The following is a 12198-nucleotide window of genomic DNA, read 5'->3' on the forward strand; positions in this document are numbered from 1 at the left end:
CAGGGGCGAAAGTGGGCGGAGCCTAATGGGGATGTCACATGTTTAAAGATGAGGAAAAACAACAAACAATGGGATATGGGAAACTTGAGAATCAAAGAATATCTCCGGATATTCTGAGTAAAAATAGGGAAAACTGGAAAAACTGGTTGCTGACGTTGAGAATTTTATGGATTCTGATGCAAAAATAAGGTTATTTAGGGCGTCTGGAAGTGGGCGGCGCTTTCTTGAGCAAGACGCGTCGAAGACGCGCCAGCCGTGACTTCTAACAACTCTAACACACGGTAGATGTTGAGCTTTCAATTAGACCTCAAAATCGCGTCGATGGCGCGCCAGATTAAAAAATGGGACTCATTGAAAATTACCAAGTGAGCAATAGCTCTAGTCTTTTATCTTGACGCGGCAAAGGTGCGCCAGACGGAATATTTTTTTCTTTGTGCAGGATTATACTTTTCTAAAAACTGAATTTATCGTTCCGAGAGCTTTCAGAAAAGTATAATCATGCCCTGATTATAATCATGCTGGGTCTCACTACGATTTTCCGGGTTACTGTACTTTTCGTGGTGGGACCCAATTTGAAGTAAACCTAAGAATGATAATATTTTTCTGGAAGCTCTTGGAACGCTGAATTCGGATATACAACTTTCATTAGAATTGCGTCAAAATCTGAAGAGTTACAGTTCTAAACGTGTTTTGCAGTTTGGGGTTACTGTAGTTCTAGTGGTGGGACCCAACTTGGCTCAAACCTAGGCGTGATTATGATCATTGGAGCAGTCTCGCCGCGCTGAGTCAATTGGTGTAATTTTTATGAAAATTATAGCAAAACCCACAGAGTTATGTCAGAAAACGTGATCTACAGTTCTCGGTTACTGTAGTTAGCGTGGTGGGACCCAACTTGAGGCTAACCTAGTCATGATTATATTCATTTGAAAGCTCTTGAAACGCTGGATTCAAAAATTAGAATCAATTTTCGCCTATGACTCGTCTGGGGCACCTTAGACGCGTTTCCAGTTGGTAAAAAGTGCTCTAAACTGAATCATCTGCGGTCTAGTAATGTATTTCAATCTTTTTCCGGGCCCTTCTAAAACGTACCTAGGCACCGTTTCAGACCAAAAATTTTGAAATAAAAAATAGTTTTTTGTGCTGCAGACCGCCAGACAACCTGGTAATTCTAGACTTTATGAATACTACCATTAATTTTCATTAGGCGCTCTTCTTTTTGTCTCTCTTTTAAGTTATTAGAGTCACAACACGTGGGGAGGTCTAAATAGCATAAGGAATCGGCTGGATTTTGATTTTGATATCAAGAATGGGATGGCCATGAGATGAACGCTTCCGATTAGACCGACCAGAGATCTTTCAGACACTCCCTAACCAAGAAAACGCGCCGAAAACACGCCAGATAAGTCTAGTTTGAAACTTTTTTAATTATCCGGACACACGGACAAACAGACAGACATTCGGACATCTGGAAACACAGACAGGCGAGTAAAATGTGTAATTTGAGCTATATTTCTTCATGATTTGCTGTTTTCCAGCAATATTAAAAACTATGAACAAAAATAAATATATTTTTGGAATCTCTGTGATCTCAGCTATCTAATAATATCATTTTTCAATGTAACCGCCCGAAAACTAACCAATAAGCACACAAAGGAAAAGTTGACAATGCAAACAAACAAAGAGAAACGAAAATTATACGAAAAAATCTCGCGGTGAGATTCAGAATTTAATTTAATTTACAACCTTCTTCTCCTCTTCATCTCCAATCTATTGGCGTCATCAAGGAGCAAGATGGCCCCCGGAGCACATGGAAAACAAGAATCTGGATGAATCAGGGTATACACTTTTACATTTTGGGAGATTAATAATAAGAATAACGAGAAAGATTGGGGGAAAATTGGGAAAATATTTCTAAAGCGGGTTTCAGATCGATTTGAGATCGGTTGAGATCGGCTGACTAACTTTGAGATCCCGTCATGGCTACCATTTTCAATAATTTTTTTCAAATTTACACTCATTTTGTAGATCAAACCTAGCGCTTTATTTTTTTAGTTGACAATTTTCAGATAGCTCCGCCCATTTTTGAGATATGCGCCTTCAAAGTTGGAAAATTGCAAAAAATTGAAGAAAAAGTCATTGTCAACGCCAAAATGTGATTTTTACATCAAAATAACCGGAAAATTCCATTTCCGACGTTAAAAACTATTTAAAACCTAATTTTCCATGTCAAAAACCACATTTTTAGCAAAAATTTGGCCCCGAAAAGATTTTGGTCAAGGTGCACCAATGGGTACCAGGGTTCGATCCTGCTTGTGGTTAATTTTTTTTTGAAAGGTTTTTTTCTTGTTTTTGGTTTTTATTATCTTGTATATCAAAAGTAGCACTACATTTTTGAAGTTGACAACTTTCTGATAGCTCCGCCCACTTTTGAGAGCTTTAAATTTGAGATCGGTTGAGATCGGCTGTCTAACTTTAAGATCCCGTCACGGCTACTATTTTCAATAAATTTTTTCGATTTTACACTCATTTTGTAGATCAAACCTAGTTCTTCATTTTTCTAGTAGACAATTTTCTGATAGCTCCACCCACTTTTGAGATATGCGTTTTCGAACAAAAAAAGGCCAAAATGTGATTTTTACATCAAAACAACCGGAAAATTCCGTTTCCGACGTTAAAAACTATTCAAAACCTAATTTTCCATGTCAAAAACCACATTTTTAGCAAAAATTTGGCCGAAAAGATTTTGGTCAAGGTGGGCCAATGGGTACCAGGGTTCGATCCCGTTTGGGGTTAATTTTTTAACTTTGGCGCACCTGAGGCGTGTGGCTGGGGTGACGTTGGCGCGTTTTCATGAGTTCGATCTGTTTGCTATATATCTGGCGCACCTGTGACGCGTTTCTTGAGTTTTGTGCCCCCCAGGTCTCTAAAGTGTCACATTTTCAGTTATCCTTAGGGTGTCTATCTGTGTGTCCCGAATTAGGACATCCGATGTCTATGGCGTTCAAATTTGATATCACAAGATTGCTGAAATTATGTGGATTCTGAATCTCATGGAATAACATAAGAATTTTGGTCATCAGGACAAACAGATGTACAGACAGAGTTATTTGAAGCCAATTTGGATAATTACAGACAGACTCGAGACATCTGGACAAATGGATATGTTTCATTCAGATTTGTCACAAAATTTGACTGAAATGTTGTCTAAAATCTTCTGGACCAAAATTTAGACCAAAAAAGAAGAGAAAAAGGAATCAAAATGACGGAGGGAGAGAGATGGGTGTGTACACACACTTATATGTCACTTTGATTTGGAATTAGTTGGCATTTGTGATTCTTCTCTTTTGAAGGAAGACTACTAATGTGCATTTTGAGTTTTGCAAATCGGGAGGAGAGAGTTGTTTCAATTTATGGGAAATTGTAGCTTTCGTGGTTTCTTGGGGGGGTGAAAAAGACAACTGGACATCCGGAATAGACAGACACACAGACAGAGAAACCTAGAGGACACCCGGACATTCAGAAATATAAAAATATAGCGCTTTTTTGCATCAAAATTGTGATTTTTCTTGAACTTTTGTATGAATAAATAGAATATTAGCTGGAGAATTGAACAAAATCTACTGAAATTGCTCAAAAATATCATTTTAGCCATTAAAATCGGCTCAAAAATACACATTTTTAGTCGTCTGTCTGTGCTTCCTGATGTCCAGATGTCTGTCTGTTTGTCCGGATGTCCGGATCAGGGCTGTGCGAAAAATTTTTTCGGTTTTTTTCGGTGCTTTTCGAAAAATTTTGAGGCGAAAAATTTTTCGGCCGAAATTATCCGAAAAATTTAACGGCGAAAATTTTTTCGGTTTTTTCGGTGCTTTTCGAAAAAGTTTTTCGGACGAAAATTTTTCGGATAATTTTCGAAAAAACCGTTCGAAAAATTTTGGAAATTTCGCCTAAAATTTCAAAATTTAAGTTACAAAAATAGTGATTTTTCGATTTTTCCTGAAATTCTGTACTCAAAAACAGGTTTCTATCAGTCTTTCTTCGAAATACTTACAGTATTTACACAAATTCAAGATTTTTGGCCCGAAAAACACATTTTTCAGACAGGTTTCTGGAAACTTTTTTTTTTCGAATTTTTCGGTTTTTTCGGTCAAAATTTTTCGAAAAAAAAAAGTTTTTCGATTTTTTCGGTACAAAGATTTCGAAAAAAAGTTTTTCGAAAATTTTTCGGAAACTTTTTTTCGCACTGCCCTGGTCCGGATGTCCAAATAACCAAAAAAAAAAGCAAACCAGACATGTCTGGCGGTTGACCTACCGGGGCGCGCGCGCGCATTTCTCCATTCGCTCTTTTGTCAATCTCGTATTCGATGTGGGGACTTGCTAGTCTTTGTTTGTTCTTTTTCGTTTTTTGAGCAATTTAATATATTCTCTTGAATAAGTTTTACAGCCACCACCAACCCCTACAAGGATCCACTACAGGCCGCAACACCACCAGTGGACCCACAAAAAATATGGTGAGTAACGAGTACGAGTATTAGGATTCTGAAAATTTCGCTGTAATTCCAAAAATGATGAGCCAGGGGTACGGTAGTTGTGGGAAACTCGTAGGCTTTGGAAAAGAGAACGCGTCAAAGGCGCGCCAGACAGGTCTGGTTTGAAACTTTATTCGGTTATTTGGACATATATGGACACACAGGCAGACGAGAGTAAAAGTGTATTTTGAGCATTTTTATCCGATTTTCAGCCGGGTTTGTCTAAATTTCAGTGAATTTTAAGAAATTTTAGACAATTTTGAGCGATTTTTGCCAATTTTTGGCAATTTATGTCAATTTTTAGCAATTTGATATACAGAATTATCAATTTTCCAGCTAATAATCTATTTATTCATACAAAAAATGAAGAAAAAGCACAATTTTTATGAAAAAAGCCCTAAAACACTACCTCTAATAGACCGGCACCCCCCGATAATGCAAGTGCGCTCCATTGAAACCTTTTCGATGGGTGCCTGTCTATTAGAGTGATCCAAAAAATATAAAAAATAGTCAAAAAATCAATAAAATTCACATTGAAACACTAATTTTCATGCGATCCGCCGCATGGGTGATTGCACTCAAGTCGTTGGACAGTCGACTGAATGCCTTCTCCAAGTCGGCACTCGATTCAATCGTCTGAAACATGGAAATTATTGATTTTTGGTAAAAAAAATTGCTGAAAATCGGATTTCTCGCAAAATTTTGAGTCAATCAGCGATTTTTTGGGCGTTTTTAGCCTAAAATTGAGAGAAAATCGCCAAAGCAGTCTTTAGGCAAAGTGGGCGGAGTTTGAGAAAGAGGCGGGGCTTAGAATGTGGGCGCGTCTTGAGAAACAAGTTGTGATCTACATTTTTGTAGTTGGTCACTTTTTGATAGCTCCGCCCACTTTTGAGATATGCGCCTTTAAACTCACTAGCTTCTCTGCGCCTTACAGGGAGTGGGCTATCTTTAAAGACGCATATCTCAAAAGTGGGCGGAGCTATCAAAAAGTTGTCAACTACAAAAATGTAGATCATAACTTGTTTCATAAGACACGCCCACTTTTCAAACCCCGCCTCCTCCGCTAAGCTCCGCCCACATTGCCTGAACTTGTTTTTAGGCGATTTTTTCCTAATTTCAGCTAAAACTGGCTATAACTCGCCGAGTTGGCTCCGTATCAAAAAGTGATCAACTACAAAAATGTAGATCACAACGTTTTCTATATAATCCACTAGAAATTACCTCAATAGACTTTGTGAACGGATCGTAGACGACAGAAAACGGGCGGTCCATCGACGAGGCGTATTTTCGGAGTTTTGCAAGAGCATCATGGATACTGTCGGCCACAAAATACAACGGTTGGTAGTCGGAATCTTCGTATTTTTGGATGGCAGTGACCGCCGGCTCGAAATCTTTGTGCTCTGGCACGTCGGAGCACGCGTGCTGCAAAATTGCGGAGGTGGGCGGGGTTTAGAAGTGGGCGTGGCCTAATTGCGTTACTTACCATCAATTCACCATAAGCCGACAGTAATCCCGCTCCGATTGCCTTCAACTTTCCATCCTCTTTGCACAATCCGAATTCCACAATGAACCTGAAGGAATAGACTGCTTGGGACAAACTGCCCGTTTGGGACAAATTGCCCGTTTGGGACAAATTGCCCGTTTGGGACAAATTGCCCGTTTGGGACAAATTGCCCGTTTGGGACAAATTGCCCGTTTGGGACAAATTGCCCGTTTGGGACAAACTGCCCGTTTGGGACAAACTATTTGGTTCTGTTTGAGACAAATTGCCCGTTTGGGACAAACTGCCCGTTTGGGACAAACTGTTTGGGACAAACTGATAAAGCCGGCTGAGAAGGTCTTTGGAGCTTTCCAACGACCTATAAATTTGGTCACAGGTACTTTCGACCACGAGAAGTCCATTTCCGATGTCAAAACCTGCTAAATATGAAGCCGAGTCTCTGTGAGGAGCCGAGTTATGTCCTCTCAAACTTTCCGCCTCTTCTCTGCGTCTCTCATGTCCCCTCCGTGTCCCCCCAGACTCCGCCCACTCCCCACACATACCATAGCGACGGGCGGAACCCGTGAAGTGTCCGCTGCTCTCTCCGCATGTCTACCCTCCATTTCATTGTGTAAATCGCAATGTCACTCTATTAGTGCAAGGTGGATGGAGGTATACAGTACTATTTCTACTGTCGGATAGCCGGAAATGGCTTCGTCCAACTCCCCGCCGAACCAATTTTTGGAAGCCCGGAAGGGCTGAAAATAGCGATACGGCTCAAAAAAGTGGGCTCAATTTCAGAATCGATGCGCAGAATTTTGTCTAGAATTTGATTTTGACACTTTTTATATGAAATTCCATGAAAAAGTGGGCGGGGCTTAAGAGTTTCCGTGCGGAAATGAAAAGTGGGCGGAGTCTAGAAATGGGCGGGGCCTAATTTCTCAAATTTTGTACCAATCGGCGCAGAATTTTGTCTAAAATCCGATTCTGGTACTTTTTCTCTGAAATTTCATCAAAAAGTGGGCGGGGATTAAGAGTCTTCATGTAGAAAGGAAAATGGGCGGAGCTTAGAAATTCGAAGTTTATATCAATAGACGCAAAATTTTGCCGAAAATCCTAACTTGGGACTTTTTCTCTAAAATTTCATCAAATAGTAGGCGGGGCTTAAGGGTTTCTTTATGAAAATGTAAAGTGGGCGGAGCCTAAAAGGGGCGGGGTTTGATTTTTTTCAATTTTTGTGTGGATCGACGCAGAATTTTGTCTTGAATTCAAATCTGTCACCTTTTCTCTAAAATTTCATCAAAAAGTGGGCGGAGCTTAAGAGTTTCCGCATGAAATGGAAAAATGGGCGGAGTCTAGAAATGGGCGGGGCTTAGAATATCTCAGATTTTGTATAAATCGGCGCAGAAATTTGTCTAGAATCCAATTTTGCCACCTTTTCTCTGAAATTCCATCAAAAAGTGGGCGGGGCTTAAGAATCTACACGTGGAAATGAAAATGGGCGGAGTCTAGAAATGGGCGGGGCTTAGAATATCTCAGATTTTGTATTAATCTACTCAGAAATTTGTCTATAACTCGATTTTGCCACTTTTTCTCTAAAATTTCATCAAATAGTGGGCGGGGCCTAAGAATCTACACGTGGAAATGAAAATGGGCGGAGCCTGAAAAGGGGCGAGGCCTAATTTCTCAAATTTTATATGAATCGATGCAGAATTTTGTCTTGAATCCAATTTTGACACTTTTCCTCTGAAATTTCAACCATGACGTACCAATAAACGGTGGCCAACTTCTCAATGTGCTCATCAGATGCTCCGAGACTCATCAATCCGATATCCTGAGACATTTGAGCCAACAGCGGGTCTGAAAACATTGGAACATGCCCCAGGAGCTCATGAATCAAATCGGGCTCCGGCGAGTGATGGGGTGAGGCGTGATGACGGAGATAAGTTGTCGTTTGGAATACACGAAACGCCAGGGAGGCCAAGAAGTCACGCGCCGAGAGGAGACCCGAGCATGGGCGCAGCTCGAATCCCGTTTTTTCTGGAAATAATGAATTATGAGGGTGTTTAGACCGTTTTCATTGAAAAAATCTCAAAATTTCGATCAAAATTCGTTAAAACTAGGTGGGGAAGGGGCGGGGCTTAACAGAATGTGGGGCGGAGCCTTTTAAGGGGGCGGGGCTTAATAGAGTGTGGTTACCAAATTAGGGGGCGGAGTCTTATTTAGGAGCTTGAAATCTCGAAGTGGGCGTGGCTTAATTCATTTTCTGAACAAAACAAGACGAAATAGGCCACTCCCCTTTTCTCAATTTCTGAATTTTTATTCTGAGTAATTGCTTCTGAGTGGGCGGAGCTTAATTTTGGCAAATGAATGTCCGATTAAGCCCCGCCTCTTTTAGACTCCACCCACTTTTCATTTTCATGCGGTGACTCTTAGCCCCGCCCACTTTTTGATGGAATTTTGAAGAAAAGGGTGGCAAAATCGAGTTGAAGACAAAAGTTGAGATATTCTAAGCCCCGCCCATTTTTCAGGCTCCGCCCACTTTTTTCCGATTTGTAGAATTGACTCAAATATTCGCTAAGAAGTTGTTTCTTTGAATTTTTTAAGTTTTCCCAAGTGGAATTAAGCAAGCGCCGCCCCCTTTTCTTCATATCTAAGCCACGCCCCCTCTCACAAGCTCCGCCCCTTTTTCTAGCCCCGCCCACCCCCTCTCCAAAACTCACTCTGTAAAAACTTGTTGACATCGCGAATCTGTGGAATTCGATCCGCCGTCAACACACGCTCCGTCTGAAGTATTTTCAGATTCTGACGGTATACTGTACACGTGTGTGACACGTGTAGATCACACAACTTCTCGTAGACCGCTTTCCATGTGGCGTGCTCCTCCTCAGTGTACTCGACATAGTCGATCTCGTCACCACTGCAATGAAAAAACTGATTTTGGTTTGGTGGGCGGGGCTTAGGACGTCAAAACGTGGGCGGTGCTAAGTATCTCAAAAAGTGGGCGGGGCTTAGGACGTCAAAAAGTAGGCGGGGCTTAAGACTTTCAAAGCGGGCGGAGCCTAGTATCACTCACAAATGTGGGCGGAGCTTATGCTTCAAATCTTGAAATTGGAGACGAAAAAGGGGGCGGAGCTTACGCTTCTAATTTCCAATGTTTGGAGGGTTAGAGAAAGGGGCGGAGCTTAGGCTGCCCATCTGATCATCAGCTCCGCCCCCCCCCCGTTCAACTTTTTTTGGAATCCTTAGCCTAAGCTCCGCCCCTTTTTAACCTCCGATCTTTAAGCCGCAGCTTGAGCTCCGCCCCTTTTCTAGTTTACTTTCAAATCTTTAGCCTAAGCTCCGCCTCCTTTTTAGCCTCCAATTCTTAAGCCTAAGCCTAAGCTCCGCCTCCTTTTTAGCCTCCAATTCTTAAGACTAAGCTCCGCCCTTTTTTTGCATTCGGAATCCTTAGCCTAAGCTCCGCCCCTTTTCAGCCTTCAATTCTTAAGCCTAAGCCTAAGCTCCGCCCTTTTTTTTCCCAGTTTAACTTCGACCGTATGCCTAAGCTCTCCACAACCTTTCACACTTTAAACTTTCTCTGAAAGTTGAATCTCTAGATTTAGGCTCCGCCCCATCTCTCAGCCCCGCCCCCTTTTCTGCAGAAGACTCACAATTTGAATTCAAGTGCCAAATCATTCAAATACTTCCTTCTCGCAATGTATGCCGTGTCTCCATGTCCAGGATGACGTGGATCAGTCGTCGGCTCGTATTTCGTAATGCATTTGGAGCACCGATCCAATTCAGAGATATGACGTGGAAACCAGATTATCGATTGATTTTTATCGATTGATTTCGATTTATTGATCGAAAAAATTGAGAATGCTTGCAGGGCGCCGTGATTCTGGGTAAGCAGCTCAGCGGCATGGATTAGTTGGGTTTTTGTGGCTCGGCACGAGAGAAGGACGTCGTGGGCGGAGTCTGACGGTTCAGAAGAGGCCCCGCCCCTTTCAGAATCCTTCTTGGAGGGGCGTGTCTCCACGTGACCAATTGTGACATGGGCGGTCTCCATATTCTTGAGAATATCTGTGAGAAACGGTGTCAACGAGTCGGTGGACGTTGCGATGACTGAAAATTCGATTGGTAAGGAGACGTCAGGCGCCGCGAAGATCACCTCGACACCCTCGTCGTTTAGTTGTTGGAGGATCTGAAATTTTGAAGGTTTTCTTTTGATTTTAGACAAAATCTGAGCTCAGATTCGGATTCCTCTTAAAATTTTGAGTCCGGGAGATCAAAAAATGAGGAAAAATATAAAAAAATTGACTCCGCCCACCTAGGCTCCGCCCCCTTCTTCTCGTGGACGATATTTTCTGATTTTCTGAAAAGGGGCGGAGCTTTAGGAAGCTCAAAAATTGGTTAGGCTTTGCCCACTTTTTTGAAAAGGGGCGGAGCTTAATTTTCCACAGAAAATTACAAATAAAGAATTTAGGCCCCGCCCACTTTTCGCCGCAGATTCTAACAAAATTAGGCTCCGCCCACTTTTTCTCAGCCATCTCAATTCGGTTTTCAAAGTGGGCGGAGTCTAAGGGTGGACAATAATTCTAGACTCCGCCCCTTTTTGTGGGCGTGGTCTCCTCCCAATTACCTTCTGTCCTCTCATCTAATCAGTTCATGCTCCGCCCACTTTTTGCAAAGAAATTCAATTAAAGTTAGGCTCCGCCCACTTTTAGAACTATCAATTTTGAAAGAGGGGTGGAGCCTAATGATTACTTTTCAACAAAAATTATTGATACTCAAAGCTCCGCCCACTTGTAGATATTCAAAAATTCGACTTTCAACTCGGTTCTCAAAGTGGGCGGGATCTAACTAAATTCCTAAGCTCCGCCCCTTTTTCTCTCTAGACTCCGCTCACCTTCTGTCCTCTCATCTGATCAGTGAGTTGTTTCCTGTGTTGAATAGTGTTCTGTCTGCGTATCCCAATATGATGTTGTGTCTCACAACTCGCTTGATGCACCAAACTGTATCGACGTGGATTCTTCGACGAAGCTCCGCCCCCTTTTTGATCTACTGGTGGGGCAGGAGGAGGAGTTTCTTCTTCCTGAAAATAGGGAAAAATTTTGAAAAAAATTTTTTTTTCGCTATAATTCAGTTGGATTTTGAGCTAGAAAAAATCTGAAAATGGATTCAGAATCCGCGGTATTTCAGCTTTTTTTCAGATCAATGGGTTACTGTACCATGATAGTAGGATTGGTTAGTGACGACATGTTAATTGAAACGTTCCGCGCGACGTTCACCGCCGCGATTAGTTTTGACAGTGGAGACGTGGACGACAATTCTTCTGGAATATGTGGGCGTGGTTAGTTAGTTGGTTAGAAGCGAAGTGATATCAGAATAATCAAAGAAATTGCACGAAATATGAAAAAAAAGATTAGTTTCAGCCAAAAAAGTCTATGAAAATTGGCTGAGATCGGCTAAAATCGGTCCAGAACTTGAGACCCCGTCTAGCTGTAACCATTTCAAACCAATTTATTGAAAATTACACACATTTTGTAGATCAAAACTAGTAGATCATTTTTGTAGTTGACAACTTTTTGATAGCTCCGCCCACTTTTCAGTTACGCGCTATTAAAGATACCAGAGCCGACACCCCCGCCCAACTTTAAAGGCGCATATCTCAAAAGTGGGCGGAGCTATCAAAAAGTGGTCAACTACAAAAATGATCTACTAAGTTTGATCTACAACATGAAATAAACTAAAAACAGAAAAAATCAAAAATTCGAAAATTAACATCAAGCGGAATTTAAAAAAAAAAAGTGATTTTTTACATGAAAAATCAGATTTTGAATAGTTTCTAATGTCAGAAATAAAATTTTCCGGTTATATTGATGTAAAAATCACATTTTGGCGATGAAAATGACTAATTTGAGAAATTTCCAACTTAAAAGGCGTAAATCTCTAAAGTGGCCGTCTGAGATCGGTTGAGATCGGTCAAAATCGGCTAACTGACTTTGAGATCCTGTCACGGCTTACGGTTTTAATCTAGATTCTCAAATTTATATGAATTTTGTAGATCATGACTGGCTCTCCATTTTTGTAGTTGATCACTTTCTGATAGCTGCGCCCACTTTCGAGATATGCGTCTTTAAAGATAGCAAAGCAGACACCCCCCGCCCATCTTTAAAGGCTCATATCTCAAAAGTGGGCGGAGTTATC

At 41.3% G+C, this 12198-nt stretch overlaps 1 protein-coding gene across 1 annotated transcript; it reads right to left on the bottom strand.

Moving 5' to 3' along the window:
• Positions 1-5054: 5054 nt before the first annotated feature.
• On the bottom strand, positions 5055-11249 carry GCK72_007931 (uncharacterized protein; the record flags this gene model as incomplete). Its single annotated transcript, XM_053726542.1, has 8 exons — positions 5055-5162; positions 5748-5948; positions 6010-6097; positions 7776-8046; positions 8730-8926; positions 9660-10192; positions 10898-11083; positions 11220-11249. 8 exons carry the CDS (start codon positions 11247-11249, stop codon positions 5055-5057), a joined length of 1614 nt encoding a protein of 537 aa, XP_053590736.1.
• Between the last annotated feature and the right edge of the window lie 949 nt (positions 11250-12198).

The sequence above is a fragment of the Caenorhabditis remanei genome, chromosome II, assembly GCF_010183535.1.
Source record: "Caenorhabditis remanei strain PX506 chromosome II, whole genome shotgun sequence".
In the NCBI taxonomy this organism is placed as follows: domain Eukaryota; kingdom Metazoa; phylum Nematoda; class Chromadorea; order Rhabditida; family Rhabditidae; genus Caenorhabditis; species Caenorhabditis remanei.